This window comes from Coregonus lavaretus (assembly GCF_964263955.1).
Source record: "Coregonus lavaretus genome assembly, contig: HAP1_SCAFFOLD_79, whole genome shotgun sequence".
Lineage (NCBI taxonomy): Eukaryota > Metazoa > Chordata > Actinopteri > Salmoniformes > Salmonidae > Coregonus > Coregonus lavaretus.
In genome coordinates, this window is record NW_028157882.1 from 633799 (window position 1) to 652911 (window position 19113).

Below are 19113 nucleotides of genomic sequence, written 5' to 3' on the forward strand. Positions count from 1 at the left end.
ATCAAACTTTTGATATTGTCATAATTATTAGTAATGACATCTCTCATTTATATAAATTCAGTGAAATTCAATTCAGAGACACATATGACATTAAATAGTCATGTAATGGGAGTGTGTTGCTCCTGGAAGTGGGAGGCGCTAGTGAGACAGACACATAGAGGTCTCTCATCCAATTCATTTCCTTTCCCAGAGTGGTCCATAATTAACATTTGCTTGGTTGGCACTTCCAACCAGATATAAGGAGGCTGAGGCCCCAGCATCCATAAGTCAGATACCTTCTTCCTCTGTGGTAAGACCTCTCCACCTCCTTAGATTTTTACATTTGTCTCATCTTTGCACTCAGCATCTGAGGCAGTAGCTATCTGCACTGTTTGAATTGACTTCTGCATGTCTCTTGTAAGATTTGACAATATGCAATCAAGTGGCATTTGTTTAAAAAAAAGTTTTTAATGTGTTTTTCTTTAACTGTGTATTACTTCAAATCTGTAACTTCCTTTTATGTCCAAAAGTGATGCTTCTGCACTTAGTTAAGGGAGTGGTCTAGAATGTAACTGGGTTTTCAGGGGTATCCTTTTAAATTCTTCATAGAATGTGTAGTAAAGTGAGATGCCACTAGGAAAATAAAAGTTATCAGTTGCACCTGTAGTTGAATTTGACATGGCTGTAATTATTATTTAGTTAAATGTTTTTTAGCCGTTCGGGGGCAAAATGATAAGGCTTCAGACTTGTGCGTTTTCACAACATTCCATTTGCTACTTTCCAGCCATTATTATGAGCTGTCCTCCCCTCAGCAGCCTCCACTGCTTTAGATTTGTGCGTTTTCACAACACCTTATGTTTCACAGGGTCCTCCAAGAAGTACACATTCATCTGTAGAAGGGGAAAAAGAAGGTGAGACATGGTTTGAGTCTTCACATAAAAAGTGATGAAAATATTCGAAGAGATACCGCTCACCTAACTCTGTTGACTGGGGAGGAAGCACCACAGAGTCAATCATGTTTCTTGTTTCATCTTTTTGCTAGTGATCCGTCACCATGAGTACGGACGCTGAGATGCAAATCTACGGCAAGGCTGCCATATACCTCCGTAAGCCTGAGAGGGAGAGGATTGAGGCACAAACCGCACCCTTTGATTCAAAGAACTCCTGCTATGTGACAGACAAGGCAGAGCTGTACCTTAAGGGTCTGGTCACTGCCAGGGCCGATGGGAAGTGTACTGTAACAGTCACCAAACCTGACGGCACTAAGGAGGTAAGCCTGAGCTGAAAAGTATTCATGTTCAAGTTCGAGTAATTACTCTAAGTCTTGAAAAATCATCAAAATGATTAAAAATATTTCAATAGACTATTTAAAATCTTTAACAAAATATATATTAAGGATCATTTATATTTTTTGGGAGCGGAATATAACCTTCAAACACATCAAGTTTAAAGCTGCTATTTATAATTGGCATGGAATTTGTGATATTGACAAGTCAAGAATCATGATGTATGTGTCAGTGGGTGATAACAAAGTAGTTGGATTAAATGTGGGTATGCATACATTTTTTTTAAAACTTGTATTTAATGAGCAAAAAGCATTCAGTCACGTCCACTTTGATCTGCATGTAATCTAGATTTCTGACTGTTTCAGGAAGGAAAAGAGTTCAAAGATGCAGACATCTACGAGATGAATCCCCCTAAATATGACAAGATTGAGGACATGGCCATGATGACCTACCTGAATGAAGCCTCTGTGTTGTATAACCTCAAAGAGCGTTATGCAGCATGGATGATCTATGTAAGAAACCTGCACATACAAACACACACATACATGAACATAATAAATACACACATTCAGTACTATACATAAATGAATGGTAGAAACCAAAACATATCAATACAGTAGACCCACATCATTATACCAAAGTACACCCACATCCTCACATAAATCCAGGTAAAAGTTCATCTAACGTTGTTAATCCCCTAATTTAATGATGCTTTCATCCAGACCTACTCTGGGCTCTTCTGTGCCACGGTGAACCCCTACAAGTGGCTCCCCGTGTACGACGCAGAGGTTGTCAACGCCTACAGAGGGAAGAAGAGGATGGAGGCTCCACCCCATATCTTCTCCGTCTCTGACAACGCCTTTCAGTTCATGATGATTGGTACGAGCTTTCAAGGATGGATGGATGGATGGATGGATGGATGGATGGATGATGGATGGATGGATGGATGGATGGATGGATGGATGGATGGATGGATGGATGGATGGATGGATGGATGGATGGATGGATGGATGGATGGATGGATGGATGGATGGAGGGATGGTTGGTTGGATGGATGGATGGATGGATGGATGAATGGATGGATGGATGGATGGATGGATGGAGGGATGGTTGGTGGGTTGGATGGATGTCCATAAATGCGTGTGGATCTCAAAGTCCATAAGTGCATCAATGGAAGTTCTAATGTGCTATAAAAGAGATATCTACTGTTTTCTAGTCTAGGTAATAACAGTTTGCTGGGAATATCTGATTCCACTACCCTTGAATGGAAAATGTTCCAAATTGAAATTCGTGATGATGCTATGAATGCAATAATGTCCCCATAATGTTGCTTGAGTATGATAAGCAATATGTTTTTTGGTTACAGATAAGGAGAACCAGTCCGTCCTGATTACGTAAGTTGTTTACTAAAATGTCATTGAGAAGGTGTTTCTATTGTAATAAGTTGGGTCTCTTGGTGTGATGAAATACATTACATTATGAATGGATTATGACACTCAAACATGTAACTAAAACCCCTCTTTCTCTGTCATATAAACCAGTGGAGAATCCGGTGCAGGAAAGACTGTCAACACCAAGCGTGTCATCCAGTACTTTGCAACCATTGCAGTGTCTGGTGCCAAGAAGGAAGCAGAACCTGGCAAAATGCAGGTAGGTTGTTCTTATGTTTGCCTTTTTAACACATTTCAGTTTGGTTGGCTGTGTAAACCTTTTTTCCCGTGGTGAATCCTGTTTCAAGAAATTGAGAAAAATGAACTTTACCAGGTTACCAGTTTTTGAGCAACTTGTGTTTGTCTCAATCAGGGGTCTCTTGAGGATCAGATCATTGCAGCTAACCCTCTGCTGGAGTCTTACGGTAATGCCAAGACAGTGAGGAACGACAACTCGTCTCGCTTTGTAAGTATGAAGGGCATACTGTGGAAGTTACCTTATATTGGAAAAATGTAATTCAGTAGTTCCCTATTGTTATACAGATTTAACATCTTATTTTGATCACTCTTTTGTTGCTGAAAATTTGAAATTCAAACTTGTAGTGTATTTGAGGTTCTAAAATGTGTAATTTCCTCAAAAATGTCAGATTTGATTTGCTGTAATATTTTTGGGGTATCAACCCTACAAAAACATTTCCATTATTTATAATCCACATAATAATTCACATTTCCAGTTGCTGCAGGATTATTTTCCTGCTGTAGAAAACTGGATCCTACATGAAGAGCCTACATCTGTATCAATAGATCCAATATTTGTCCAACAAACTGTAACATTTAAAGGGGTCTATCAAAGTAAAATGTTAGATTTATTTGTTGACCTATTTCTAACCCCCATGCTCTACTATAGGGTAAATTCATCAGGATTCACTTCCAAGGTGGTAAACTGGCTAAAGCTGACATTGAGACCTGTGAGTTGGTTTTGATTGTTTCTCAATGATTTCCTAAATTCACACAGATTATTTTTTGGAGATCATCAAATTTAAATGTATCTCATGTTCTCTCTCTCTCTCTCTCTCGCTCTCGTTCTCTCGCTCCTTTCTCTCTATCTTTGTGTCATTCACTCGCTCTCTCTTTTACCCTCAGATCTACTGGAGAAGTCCAGAGTGTCCTTCCAGCTGCCCGATGAGAGAGGCTACCACATCTTCTTCCAGATGATGACAGGCCACAAACCTGAGCTAGTTGGTACGGCAAAGTAGAGGTTCAGCGGAAATCTTTCCCACCCTCATCTATGGAATATATTTTAAAAAAGAATAATCCACACTATTAATACTATTACAATGATTATATCCAAGGTAACAAGGCATCTAGACATGGGTCAGGTCTTTGGGAAATATCCATCAAGTAATGCACTGTGATCACACTAGTCCACAAGTCTCAGTCCCCTCTTTTGATGCTATTTATTATATACTACATGTATCCTTGAGTCTATCTATTGAGTAAAGGAGGGAGAGATACTGTAAAGGTAGGACGGCAGAATTCTAAGAGATTTAACTGTCAAGCTGTTCTCTGTTGTCCACAGAAATGGCGCTCATCACCACCAACCCCTACGACTTCCCCATGTGCAGCCAGGGTCAAATCACTGTGGCCAGCATCAATGACAATGAAGAGCTGGATGCCACAGATGTGAGTCAAACAAAGGGTTAACCAAACTCTAGATATGGAATGGATAGGACCACTGAATGCACTGTGAAATTCCAACTTGGTGGAAGCTGGGAATGTTCATGTATGTTTTTTTAAATTCTAAATGCCTTGTGTTAGTTAGGCATGTGCCTCAAGGAACTCTTCATGCCTTTACACTTAGCCTTGAGGCTAATACATGTAAGACATCCACAAGAGAGCACCACTAAGTTTCCTGTGGAGCTGTGTAAAACTCCTTTTGTGCTGCCATCAACTAGTGTGTTGGCCAAGCGTTATCATGTGGAACAGAGAAGCCAGTCAAATCTATCCATCCCATTGTTCTGCAGTGAGCAGCACAGAACTGTAGTGTAACTGGCCAAACTACCGTTCAGTTCATCACTGTTGTACTTCCTCTTTAATGCCAGGATGCCATTACAATCCTGGGCTTCACTAATGATGAGAAGCTTGGCATCTACAAGCTGACAGGAGCTGTACTGCACCATGGCAACTTGAAATTCAAGCAGAAGCAGCGTGAGGAGCAGGCCGAGCCAGACGGCACAGAGGGTGAGTCCCACTCATAGATATACAATATGTAAAGCATTAGTCCCATTCCCAGTCCCAAACATAGAAATAGAACATGTAAGGCAGACAGTGACACATGAAAGTCAGGCAGGAGATCATTTCTAGAGAACAAATTCCAATCTCCAGAAATGATGGATGCGGGTGAAACAAAACCTAACCCACAAAGAAGTTAGCCAAACTATTTTGTCAGTGTGAAATCAGAAACAAGCCATCTTATAAATATGCCATTTAGCAGACGCTTTTATCCAAAGCGACTTACAGTCATGCGTGCATACATTTTTATTTTTTATTTTTTTTGTGTATGGGTGGTCCCGGGGATCGAACCCACTACCGTGGCATTACAAGCGCCGTGCTCTACCAGCTGAGCTACAGAGGACTTGTGTGCCTGAGTCTGTTGTTGTTGGTTCTCTCTCTCCAGTGGCTGATAAAATCGCCTACCTGCTGGGCCTGAACTCAGCTGAGATGTTGAAGGCTCTGTGCTACCCCAGAGTGAAGGTCGGCAACGAGTATGTGACCAAGGGACAGACTGTGCCTCAGGTAAGGCGGCCAAACACAGCATCTACCATTTTCTGAGCACTGGAATTATTTTGGGGACAAGTGCATACTTTAGTTTTTCCCAAGCTCGTATCACCTTATCACTAGACATGGTCAGTATCTCATGTATTAATTTGAGGTATTATCATTGCAGGTTAATAACTCAGTCAGCGCTCTAGCCAAGTCTATCTATGAGAGGATGTTCTTGTGGATGGTCATCCGTATCAACGAGATGTTGGACACCAAGAATCCAAGGCAGTTCTATATTGGTGTGCTCGATATTGCCGGGTTTGAGATCTTTGATGTGAGTATGAGACCAGAACAAGACAATTAGTTGTGATTGAGATGGATTACAGCCTTGTATGATGAAATGATCCCTTTTAAAATTCCATCAACAGTACAACAGCATGGAACAGCTGTGCATCAACTTCACCAATGAGAAACTGCAACAGTTTTTCAACCACACCATGTTCGTCCTGGAGCAAGAGGAGTACAAGAAGGAGGGAATCGTCTGGGCCTTCATTGACTTCGGCATGGACTTGGCTGCCTGCATTGAGCTTATTGAGAAGGTAAGCTGTCTGTGAGGATTATAATGGACTGTAACAGCAAAGCTCATAGGGATCGCTGTGTGAAATGTTATCACAGTGGTACAACGAACAGTTGCGGCACTTGGGTATAAATCGCTGGGGAAGCCAAGACAGTTACATGACCTACAGCATGGTCAGTCAAGTTAATTGTAATGCCATTTTCGGACTACTAAACATCAATTGATTTAGAACCATGGAGAGATACCGCAAGTCACAAAGAAAACAGGAGCTGCCTCCCTCCACTATTCCAGCACCATTTCAACTTCAACATTTCAACATCATCAAATCACCTATGCTTAGTCTAATACAGTGACAACCAAAAGATTCCAAAAACAATTTAGTCCAATCAACGTAAGCTAAATATCATGTGGCTGTCCATGGTACTAATTTATGTGTGTGTTAGTGGAAAAAACATGTTGACTCACCCTACTTGAAGAGAAACTCCAATGCCATCCTCCTCTCTTTCATGTAGCTGAAACGGTCTATGACTCTGTCATACATTACGCACTGTAAATGTTTGTTGTCCTAGGCTACCTGGCTAAAAGCCTTGCTCACTATTCTAACTTCTTTTCCTGGGCAACGATTAGCCAGCAAGTTAACATTAGTCTACTACATCTAGCTACATATTGAACTTCCATACTCTCAGGCCAAAAGCACAATGTAGGAATTTATGGATAGGTGATAATCGCTGTTAAAATCTTTGGCCAGTACGGAAAATTAAGTAAAACTACGAGTACAAATCCCAATCTCCGTCCAAGGTTAATTTAGGAAAGGGCCAATTTTAGCTAACTAGCTATCCACCGGAGGACAACAACACAACGAGATGCAACATTTGAAGTTTTCTTTTGTCAATAACGTTTGGCTTGATGTGATGTGATTGGTGTGAAGCCAAATCCAAACTGGCTTCACTTGACACATTTTTTGGTGCACCAGGACCACTCACAGATTAGCTCATTCAGTTTACCTCAACTCTGATTCGCTGTTATTGTATTTAAAAAAATATCAAGGGAGGCCAAATGCTCGCTGGCTTCCCTTGCATTCAATGCTACAATATCATACTATTTTAGACCAGACAGCATCAGATAGAAGGGCTACACATACAGAGACAGAGGGGCGCAGTTTAGCTCGGAGGCTTTACCTGGTGACATCCGTTCAGCCTCTTGCCAAGCGAGACGAAATATACATTATTTTAGAAATTGAAAAAAATTGGCATCCATGAATATATGCCACTGACAAATTATCTGACTGTTGAGAACTCAATATGTTTCCTATAATGTGTCCCTAAATTAATATAATCATATAATAGCATGTTTAATAATGGAATAAATGTGATCCTAAATGGAAATATCACTAATTTGATATACATCTCTTTTCGTAAAGCCATTGGGCATCTTCTCCATCCTTGAAGAGGAGTGCATGTTCCCCAAATCTTCAGACACTACCTTCAAGGACAAGCTGTACGCCCAGCATCTTGGGAAAACAAATGCGTTTGAGAAGCCCAAGCCTGCCAAAGGCAAGGCAGAGGCCCACTTCTCCCTGGTGCACTACGCTGGTACTGTGGACTACAACATCACTGGCTGGCTGGAGAAGAACAAGGACCCCCTGAACGACTCAGTTTGTCAGCTGTACCAGAAGTCCTCAGTCAAAATTCTGGCTGCCCTGTATCCTCCTCCCCCACCTGAGGGTAAGACTAGCATCACGTCCAAATATTTAATTAATCACTAGTTATAACTCAGACCAAATGTTCTTTAAAGACTTTGAATGTATCCCAATTTCTCATGGCGTTTTCACCGGGTTAATTTATTCATACACTTGGTTAATTCAATCATACAATAGGTGTTATTTTACATAATCTCATTGGCAGCATTTGCCTCTAGATAAGTGTGAAGTTAACCAGAGATTATCTGGTTTATAATTAGTGTGCTTGCTGAAGACAAGACCACTCTTGATTTCTTACATACTCTTATTATTATTCTATTTATTCCACCCGCTCTAGGAAATGTACTTTTCTACTTATCTTTAACTTTTCCCCATTTTAACAGATAAAGCCAAGAAAGGAGGCAAGAAGAAGGGTGGTTCCATGCAGACTGTGTCCTCCCAGTTCAGGGTGAGCTTTTGAAAGTTTTATTCAGACCTTCAAAAGGCGCCTTGATTATCATCAATTATGTCTGAGAAAATGGTTTGTAACCCTCTTACAGGAGAACTTACATAAGCTGATGACCAACTTGAGGAGCACTCATCCTCACTTTGTGCGCTGCCTGATCCCCAACGAGTCAAAGACTCCAGGTACAATAAATATTGAGTTAAATATGTCATCTTATCAGTACAGTATCAGTGACTTTAACAATCTCAATCTTTAACTTGTTTATGAGTATTAAAAGAGACTTGGTTTGTTTTACCAGGTCTGATGGAGAACTTCCTGGTTATTCACCAGCTCAGGTGTAATGGTGTACTGGAGGGTATCAGGATCTGCAGAAAGGGCTTCCCCAGCAGAATCATCTATGCTGACTTCAAGCAGAGGTACACACACACACACACACACACACACACAGAAATATCTGCATCAAGGGATTTCCCAGCATCAGAATAGGCTTACCTTTATGAAATGTAACAAACATCTTACAACTTGACATATGTTAATAATGACTCCTCATTCAGGTACAAAGTACTGAATGCCAGTGTCATCCCCGAGGGCCAGTTCATGGACAACAAGAAGGCTTCTGAGAAGCTGCTTGGTTCCATTGATGTGAATCACGAAGATTACAAGTTTGGACACACAAAGGTCAGTCAAATACCCCTAGCAAAAGCTGACAACAAAACACAACTTCAATGATAATTTAAACCCTTACCATATAAAATCTCTCCAGTTGATCTATCCATCCTTTTGTTCTTTCTTCTTCATTTAACTAAAGGAAAAGGTGGAAAAACATTGTAGTGTTTTTTACTTCAACGTCATAGAAGTATAGAAGAGAAATTAAACTCATTATCATGTGCATTGTGTTAGAGTGGTATGGCTGCAGTTATCTGTATCTGTGTATATTACTAATCTACAACTGTACAATAACTAACAATTTAGAAACATCCTATCCCATGGTTAGTTTGTAAGCATTGCAAAGTTAACATTGTCAAATCAATCTAGTGGAGATGTTCCCCTCTTTTGATTCAACCCTTTCTATCTGTCACCATCTGTGGTTCCATTGACCATGCTAACCTGTGTCTCAGGTGTTCTTCAAAGCCGGTCTTCTGGGTGTCCTGGAGGAGATGAGAGATGAGAAGCTGGCCACTCTGGTCGGCATGGTCCAGGCTCTCAGCCGTGGATTCCTCATGAGGAGAGAGTTTAGCAAGATGATGGAGAGGAGGTGAGGAATAGTGGACATCTTGGCAAAGCTTTCTGTCAACCACCTGTATCTAATGCATTATGATTACATGCTGTATATGCTGTGAGTTGTTCAGAATGAGAAAGTACGTCTTATAATGATCTATTAAAGCTTTTGTTTAATTCATTTATAAAGTCAAAAAATGGATGTAGCAAATAAGGATTCTATCTTTATATCTTCAGTTTGGGGTTTGGCTGATCAATTGTCATTTAAATGTGAGGTATTTACTCATTCATTCTTGAAGAATACAAAATGCCTCATGAGCTTAGCATGACCTGTCAGTCCTTGCATCTAGACCGCTGTCTGTGAATTTAAGAGGGGTTACACTTCCCTAGCCCCATTCCTCAGCTGTAAACAAATAGTGGCGGGGGTGTTCCGTTTTGTTGTTCTTTGAATCCCAGAATGTAGCTTTAAGCATGTCACTCACCATGCCACCCTATCCTTTCTGTCGACCAGAGAATCCATTTACGCCATCCAGTACAACGTCCGTTCATTCATGAATGTGAAAACCTGGCCATGGATGAAGTTGTACTTCAAGATCAAGCCCCTGCTGCAGAGCGCAGAGACTGAGAAGGAGCTGGCCAACATGAAGGAGAACTATGATAAGATGACGACAGACCTGGCCAAGGCTCTGGCCACGAAGAAGCAAATGGAGGAGAAGTTGGTGTCCCTGACTCAGGAGAAGAATGACCTGGCACTTCAAGTTGCATCTGTGAGTGAAAAACACCTCATATGGGCACATTTACACACACATGAATAAACACACATATGAAGACACTGTGAAGTATGTGGCTAACTCACACATTGTTATTGTCCATGTTATGTATTTCATGAATTTCTATTGATTTGGTCTGACCTTGAATATACAAAGTGAGGCCGCTGATTTTTTCTCGTGTTCTGAAACCAGGAAGGAGAGAGTCTGAACGATGCTGAGGAAAGGTGCGAGGGGCTCATCAAGAGCAAGATCCAGCAGGAGGCTAAACTCAAAGAGACGACCGAGAGGCTGGAGGATGAGGAGGAGATCAATGCTGAGTTGACTGCCAAGAAGAGGAAGCTGGAGGATGAGTGCTCTGAGCTGAAGAAGGACATTGATGACCTGGAGCTCACCCTGGCCAAAGTGGAGAAGGAGAAGCACGCCACTGAAAACAAGGTCTTGTGTCTTACCATAGACAGTCTAACCAAACAATAATCCAAACAATAATCAACTCAAAACATAGCTTAACAGAAATGGAATTCAAGTTGCATTGTGGGTGCAGGAAAAATTAAGACACAACAGTGGAATTTCAGTTGCAGGGTACTCCCCACATTCATTGCATGTTCTGTTCCCCCTCATTTATGACTTCCACTCAGTACACTGGCATGGTGTACACTGCCATCTAGTGTTGAATCTATAGTACAGTACTTGTTGACACATTGCTCATTTAAATGAACGCAATATATAACAAACTAAATCTCCCCTTTATGGTGAAGTATAATTATGTTGTGACCATTTTCAGGTTAAAAACCTGACAGAGGAGATGGCATCTATGGATGAGAGTGTTGCCAAGCTGACCAAGGAGAAGAAAGCCCTCCAAGAGGCCCACCAGCAGACACTGGACGACCTGCAGGCAGAGGAGGACAAAGTCAACACTCTGACCAAGGCCAAGACCAAGCTGGAACAGCAAGTGGATGACGTGAGTGGAGTTTGACATTTTAACCATGATAGAATGTAAGATGATATGATCTTCAGTTGTTTAGATTTGAACAATATATGTGTTTTTATCTTATAGCTTGAGGGTTCTCTGGAGCAAGAGAAGAAGCTCCGTATGGACCTAGAGAGATCCAAGAGAAAGCTGGAGGGAGATCTGAAACTGGCCCAGGAGTCCATAATGGACCTGGAGAATGACAAGCAGCAGTCTGATGAGAAAATCAAGAAGTAAACACAAACAAATGACTACAGTATCAGCTGCTGTAATGGTTGTTCTTGATTAATTATGAATTAGCATTTGCATGTGATTCTTAAAAGCAATGTGAATGGTATTATACTCCCTTTACACTAACAAATCTAAACCAACTCTGCAATCAACGTGTTTGTGTTTTTTAGGAAGGAGTTTGAGACCACTCAGCTCCTCAGCAAGATTGAGGATGAACAGTCTCTGGGAGCTCAGCTGCAGAAGAAGATCAAGGAACTCCAGGTACAGTACAGGATATACGCTCCAGTACAGAAAAGCACACACCTGAATCATTTCCTGAAAAACACTTTCTGGTAGCCGACAGTTTTCCTGGTGGCTTCTAATGGCTCAATAGGTTGGAAGATGGTGATTCTTGTTGGTGCTTCTCACCATTGTGGTTTTGGTTCCTGCATGGGACACTGTCTACTGAATATATTAGTGTAACTGGCTTTGTATTAACACATTTATGCAACATATACCTACTATTATTATTTTGTGAGGTTCAATTGTTTCAACTGTATTGTAGTGTTCATCCCCCCTGCTCTTGTCCCCTGTTTTAGGCCCGTATTGAGGAGCTGGAGGAGGAAATTGAGGCTGAGCGTGCTGCCAGGGCTAAGGTTGAAAAGCAGAGGGCCGATCTCTCCAGGGAACTTGAGGAGATCAGCGAGAGGCTGGAGGAGGCCGGAGGCGCCACTGCTTCTCAGATTGAGATGAACAAGAAGCGTGAGGCTGAGTTCCAGAAGCTGCGTCGTGATCTTGAAGAGTCCACCCTGCAGCACGAGGCCACAGCCGCCGCTCTGCGAAAGAAGCAGGCCGACAGTGTGGCTGAGCTCGGGGAGCAGATCGACAACCTGCAGCGCGTCAAGCAGAAGCTGGAGAAGGAGAAGAGCGAGTACAAGATGGAGATTGATGACCTCTCCAGCAACATGGAGGCCGTCGCCAAGGCTAAGGTGAGTAGTGATGTTTTGGTCAAGCAGTGTTGAGGAGTGTCAACTACATTACCATTCAACTGAACTGAAGTTAACAGGAGTCCCATATATAAAGTAATTATGGTACATGTTTCACTAACAGGGCAATCTGGAGAAGATGTGCCGTACTCTTGAGGACCAGCTGAGCGAGCTCAAGACTAAGAATGATGAGAATGTTCGCCAGGTCAACGACATCAGCGGACAGAGGGCCAGACTCCTGACAGAAAATGGTACCATCAACAATGAACTACAACCCAATGCTTTCCTTCAGTAGAACACAATTACATGTGTTGGGGGCTGTATCCACATAATTTCTACTGTACTATTCACCACCTAACATTGCCCTATGATACCTCCAAATACATTTTCAATCTTAGAGAACAGAGACCCTATTAACTAGATATCCCTCTATCCCTGCAGGTGAGTTTGGCCGCCAGCTGGAGGAGAAGGAAGCCCTGGTGTCTCAGCTGACCAGAGGAAAACAGGCCTTCACCCAGCAGGTGGAGGAGCTGAAGAGGGCGATTGAGGAGGAGGTCAAGGTAAAATGGACTCCACCGTCCATAGAGTTTAGAGCTTTATCTTCATATAGATGGTGACTACGTGACCCTCAGAGTCACCTTTTATCTCTCCACCCTCAGAGACTCCTATTGTCTCTCCACCCTCAGAGACTCCTACTGTCTCTCCACCCTCAGAGACTCCTACTGTCTCTCCACCCTCAGAGATTCCTACTGTCTCTCCACCCTCAGAGACTCCTACTGTCTCTCCACCCTCAGAGACTCCTACCGTCTCTCCACACTCAGAGACTTCTACTGTCATTTGTTTGTCTATCTCTCTAATCTCTCTTTGTCTTTCTCTTTCACAGGCTAAAAACGCATTGGCCCATGGTGTCCAGTCTGCCCGTCATGACTGTGACCTCCTGAGGGAGCAGTTTGAGGAGGAGCAGGAGGCCAAGGCAGAGCTGCAACGCGGCATGTCCAAGGCCAACAGCGAGGTGGCTCAGTGGAGGACTAAGTATGAAACTGATGCCGTCCAGCGCACAGAGGAGCTGGAAGAGGCCAAGTGAGTCACACGCGTTCAGCAAACACTCAAATATAGGGTGTGGATGTTGAGGGTGGTAGGGGGGCTCTGAGAAAATGTTACGTCAATATATATTGTAACATTTGTTTCAAAACTACAAAACCACCTAACAGGAAAAAGCTGGCCCAACGTCTGCAGGAGGCTGAGGAGACAATTGAGGCGACCAACTCCAAGTGCGCCTCCCTGGAGAAGACCAAGCAGAGGCTGCAGGGAGAGGTGGAGGACCTCATGATTGACGTTGAGAGAGCCAACGCATTGGCCGCCAACCTCGACAAGAAGCAGAGGAACTTTGACAAGGTAAAAATGAAAACCTAACTTTCTGCTACATAATCAATTGTAGTTTAATTGTAGCATGTTTCTGATTTAAATCTCTTCATCTATGACTTCTAATGAAAATCCCATGTATTTCCCTAGGTTCTGGCAGAGTGGAAGCAGAAGTATGAGGAGGGTCAGGCAGAGCTGGAAGGAGCTCAGAAGGAGGCTCGCTCTATGAGCACTGAACTCTTCAAGATGAAGAACTCCTACGAGGAGGCTCTGGATCATCTGGAGACTCTAAAGAGAGAGAACAAGAACCTGCAACGTGAGCATTTGACAGCAATTCTATTTGGCTCATGTTTGATTAGCAAGATGAATTATTGTTAATTAATTTACTGTTATTATAATTCAATGTCAACTTCAGTGCATTAGCGATATCTACTGAAAATATCCCAAGTCTAAACTGCTCCTGTGTGTGTGTGTGCAGAGGAGATCTCTGACCTGACTGAGCAGATCGGAGAGACTGGCAAGAGCATCCATGAGCTGGAGAAGGCCAAGAAGACCGTGGAGACAGAGAAGTCTGAGATCCAGACCGCTCTGGAGGAGGCTGAGGTACAAACTACAGCTGTTTGATGGGAAAAGCAGTGTTACACTAGCCAATGCTAGCTACAGTCTAATGCTCCCTGCTTTGGTGTTTATTGTAGTCATATATATATTTAATTCCTTGTAGACACATCCAAATATATTGAACACAATACGCATTAATTATTTTCTTTGTCCAGGGCACACTGGAGCACGAGGAATCTAAGATTCTGCGTGTGCAGCTGGAGCTCAACCAGATCAAGGGTGAGGTGGACAGGAAGATTGCTGAGAAGGACGAGGAGATGGAGCAGATCAAGAGGAACAGCCAGAGGGTGGTTGACTCCATGCAGAGCACCCTGGACTCTGAGGTCAGGAGCAGAAATGATGCCCTGAGGGTGAAGAAGAAGATGGAGGGAGACCTGAATGAGATGGAGATCCAGCTGAGCCACTCCAACAGGCAGGCCGCTGAGGCCCAGAAACAGCTGAGGAACGTCCAGGGACAGCTCAAGGTAAAGGGACTGGGACATCAGGATAAAAAATCTGAACATGGCTAGGGATTTGTTTGTGAATCTGAGAAATTAAAAAGAGTGGTTTATGTACTAAAGGTAACGATACTGGAGAAATTCGTATCAATTTACATTTCTGTCACTGATCGATCCTATCGCCCCTACTTCCACAAGACCTAATGAATGTATGTCATTGTGAACCCCAGGATGCCCAATTGCACCTTGATGACGCTGTTCGTGTCGCAGAGGACATGAAGGAACAGGCAGCCATGGTGGAGCGCAGAAACGGTCTGATGGTGGCTGAAATCGAGGAGCTGAGAGTTGCTCTGGAGCAGACAGAGAGAGGCCGCAAAGTGGCTGAGACTGAGCTGGTAGACGCCAGCGAGCGTGTTGGACTGCTGCACTCCCAGGTATGGGTCAAAAGCCATTTCCAATGGAACTCAACCAAGCATACAGTTTAAACACACCTGGAATTTGACAGTGCTTACTTTAGATTTTCATAATTTCAGCCTTGTGACTTGTAAGTTCTCTTGAGAGTTTAAAAAAATTGTCTTATTTCATCCTTCAGAACACCAGCCTTCTGAACACCAAGAAGAAGTTGGAGACTGACCTGGTGCAGGTGCAGGGAGAGGTGGACGATATTGTCCAGGAGGCCAGGAATGCAGAGGAGAAGGCCAAGAAGGCCATCACTGACGTGAGTTCTTTAATTACATCGACTTGATTTGTCCCCAAGTGCCAGTGGTAGCTGGGCTGGTTAAGAACAACAAAGATCTTAGAGGGGCGTTATGATTGGTGCCAATTGGTCCATAAATTAAACAAACTACTTTTCCAGGCGGCCATGATGGCTGAGGAGCTGAAGAAGGAGCAGGACACCAGCTCTCACCTGGAGAGGATGAAGAAGAACCTGGAGGTCACAGTCAAGGACCTGCAGCACCGCCTGGATGAGGCTGAGAATCTGGCCATGAAGGGAGGCAAGAAGCAGCTCCAGAAACTGGAGTCCAGGGTGAGTTAACAGCCGGGTGGATTATGGTGGATTGAAAGACAGATTGCTGGAAATGCATTTGATCATATAAAAATACATAATAGCCTCCATGCAGGTTTACTGTTACTTCTGTAGTGCATGGCATGACTAATCAAGTCTCGGGCCCTGGGAAATGTTAAGTCCCCCTTCTAGGCATTAGAGAGAAAATGTTGCAGTTTTAAAGCTAATTTCCTGCAATTCTACACATTTTGCCTTTTTAAATGTTAAATGATGGTGCATTTATGATCATAACAAAACAAATTATAATAATTTTACACTTATTTAGTGGAGTTGAGCCAAGACCTTCAAATAAATACAAATGTATTACTCTAGTTGCTTCGTTCAGGCTTGTACAGTTGTCGCAGCAGACTTCTTCTAAACTGCCATTTCATTAGTAGTAAGAATACAAATATAAATTTACAATACACATCAACACACAATATAATGCACATTCATCCACTTCATCTCATAGTAATCATTTGTTACATCTAGTTACATTTGTTTCATTTCTCTCTATAGTGACATGTCTCATTCACCGGCCGTTGCTAGGGAAGCTAGCGTTGCTATGCAGGTTTACCAGCCAGCAGGCTAACGGCTGAATTGGTTTGTAGGCTAGCGGATTTTAATAAGTTCATAAAACCTGAAAACACAACATAACATCTTAACAAACATATGTACATACTCCAGAAACATTACCGTCTCGAATATAGTGCTTTTGCACTCGCTTACCTTCAAAATAAAGATATACCAATGTATTTAGGTCGGTGCTTCTGTCTTGCTGTTGGCTCACTTTGCAAACTTCTCTCAACTGTCATAGCGCGAGCCTCCCATAACAGAATAAATCTCATAACATTAAAAACATGCGAGTGGCGTCCTCTAGTGGCCATACTGGTGCTGCACCATAAACTGCTAAACTCATGACAAAACGGATAAATAGTCATATTACAAATACAAGAAGAATTGAGTTGTGAGCCTCCCAGACCCGTTGTGCATCTAATAGTTAAGAACATAAATTGTGGATTATTAATATGTACTGTATTGCACTCTCTAAACTTTTTCCAAAGATCCCTGGTTGTTTAATCCGTTCTTGCTAGAAATATTCATAAACACATTTAAAAGTAAATTCCCCTTTGGGAACCACTGACCTAGATAATGAAAAGTTGTTGTTATAATTACAGACCCCTTCAATTAAATGTTTAGAAGTACATAGGGACAGATAACAATTGTGCCTCCTTGACTGGGTAGAACACTACAACTCTGTGTTACAAAGATTTGTTACGTCTGATTTCACCACCTCAAACAAATACGTTTATTTCTTCCACAAAGGTGCGTGAGCTCGAGACTGAGGTGGAGGCCGAGCAGAGAAGAGGTGTAGACGCAGTCAAGGGAGTCCGCAAGTATGAGCGCAGAGTCAAGGAGCTCACTTACCAGGTAAGAGAAAGTGCCTTCTTCACACACTTGACAGTAACACAGACAGGTTTGTGTATACAACTATACTGACATTGATTCTTTGATCTTCTCCCACAGACTGAGGAGGATAAGAAGAACGTTAGCAGACTTCAGGACCTGGTAGATAAGCTGCAGTTGAAAGTGAAGGCCTACAAGAGGAATTCTGAGGAGGCGGTGAGTCAAATACCTTTTAAAAACATATTTTTTATTTGCTATCTGAAGCATCAAACTTTAAATGCTGATGTTTCGCTCTCTATCTCTTTTCTTCACCCAGGAGGAAGCAGCCAATAGCCATATGTCTAAGTTCAGGAAGGTTCAGCATGAGCTGGAGGAGGCTGAGGAGCGTGCTGACATCGCTGAGACTCAGGTCAACAAGCTCAGAGCCAAGACCCGTGACACTGGAAAGGTACAGAACTGCTGCTAAACCTAAACCTGACTCATGTTCAAATATGACCACATCAACACCACCTATGATTCAGTCTTCACAGAGGGCAAATTTTACACTCACTCAACTGTATTTAAGATCTTTGAGAAGCACATTTCAGGGCAAAAAAATCTAATAAGATTAATTCAGTTGGTACTTCACCCTGAAAATCCAAGCTGAGCGCTGAGCATTAAATGCTTGATCCATTATATTCTTTCCAAGTGTTCATCTATTTATCATGTTCATTATTATTACTGATCCATTATATTCTATCCAAGTCTATCCATATATTTATCATGTTCATTATTATTACTGATCCATTATATTATTTCTTTCTTCTTACAGGGCAAAGAAGTTGCTGAATAAACAAGACCAAGTCTTATCATTTTCCTGTGTTGCATAAAATATGATTTTCATGGTGAAATGTTGAGCATTGATTAAAAACATGTTGACCTACATACACTTCCTTTGTGACTGTGGACTTATTACTTAGAAAACAGCTTTTTCATTCCATAGAAATATTGTACTTAAAATAATGGAGCAATCTGGGATTCCAACAGCAAAAGTGGTCACCCTGACAAAGCAGTCTGTTTTTTTGGTAAATAGCTGAGGGATGAGGCTGGAGAAATGTAACCACTCTCAAATTCTCAGACTGAGCTATGGATGCAAGGACTGCAAGTTTGTTCTTGCTTTATTGAATTCAATGTGGTTCAGCCAGCCTCTGCATTTAAGCTGCTGAGTTAACTAGTACAACTGCCAAGGTCAGAGGTTACAAAACCATTCTAGTCATTCTATTTCTATGGTCATAACACCGTCATAGGACACCACAACACACATATATTAGTCCTGCATGTAACATTTGATCTCTTAACAGACTGAAAGGTTACATCAACACTTCTATCCACATGCCATTAACTAGATGTCCATTAGTACCTGTATCTTGTTGAAGTACTGCCCAGCCTTGAAGGACACTATGTTGTAGGTGGAGATCCCAATAACAGGTTTCTCTGTATTGTTCATGGCTCTGTAGAAGGCCAAGGCAGTCTCTCCTGGAAACACCTGTATGGTAACACAACACAGACACTAAGATACCTGTATGGTAACACAACATAGACAATAAGATACCTGTATGGTAACACAACATAGACAATAAGATACCTGTATGGTAACACAACACAAAAAAACAGCTGCCGTTATGATAAATTGACCGATAGAAATTCAAAGGTAATTTCATTTACATAATTTAGCAGACGCTCTTATCCAGAGCAACTTACAGTTAGTGAATACATATTTTTTTATACTGGCCCCCCGTGGGAATTGAACCCACAACCCTGGCATTGCAAACGCCATGCTCTATCAACTGAGCTACATCCCTGCCGGACATTCCCTCCCCTACCCTGGGCCAATTGTGCGACAGAGACTGGATTCGAACCAGGATCTCTAGTGGC

The 19113-nt window shown here is 42.2% G+C and overlaps 1 protein-coding gene across 1 annotated transcript; it reads left to right on the top strand.

The window, feature by feature from the left end:
* Positions 1 to 843: 843 nt before the first annotated feature.
* LOC311124709 (myosin heavy chain, fast skeletal muscle-like) lies at positions 844 to 18031 on the top strand (the record flags this gene model as incomplete). The annotated part of the gene is made up of 40 exons (XM_084198814.1): positions 844 to 890; positions 1022 to 1249; positions 1631 to 1777; positions 1988 to 2144; positions 2632 to 2659; positions 2807 to 2915; positions 3069 to 3161; positions 3603 to 3663; positions 3839 to 3937; positions 4275 to 4378; positions 4798 to 4936; positions 5373 to 5491; positions 5643 to 5792; positions 5887 to 6057; positions 7456 to 7759; positions 8118 to 8182; positions 8274 to 8361; positions 8478 to 8595; positions 8734 to 8857; positions 9298 to 9434; positions 9909 to 10164; positions 10360 to 10602; positions 10949 to 11125; positions 11222 to 11367; positions 11536 to 11626; positions 11944 to 12333; positions 12455 to 12581; positions 12772 to 12890; positions 13214 to 13410; positions 13542 to 13725; positions 13843 to 14008; positions 14171 to 14295; positions 14466 to 14774; positions 14978 to 15181; positions 15340 to 15465; positions 15604 to 15774; positions 17119 to 17223; positions 17320 to 17415; positions 17516 to 17647; positions 18011 to 18031. The coding sequence occupies exons 2-40, from the start codon at positions 1034 to 1036 to the stop codon at positions 18029 to 18031; spliced, it is 5814 nt and encodes a 1937-aa protein (XP_084054940.1). The 5' UTR covers positions 844 to 890; positions 1022 to 1033.
* Positions 18032 to 19113: the final 1082 nt, after the last annotated feature.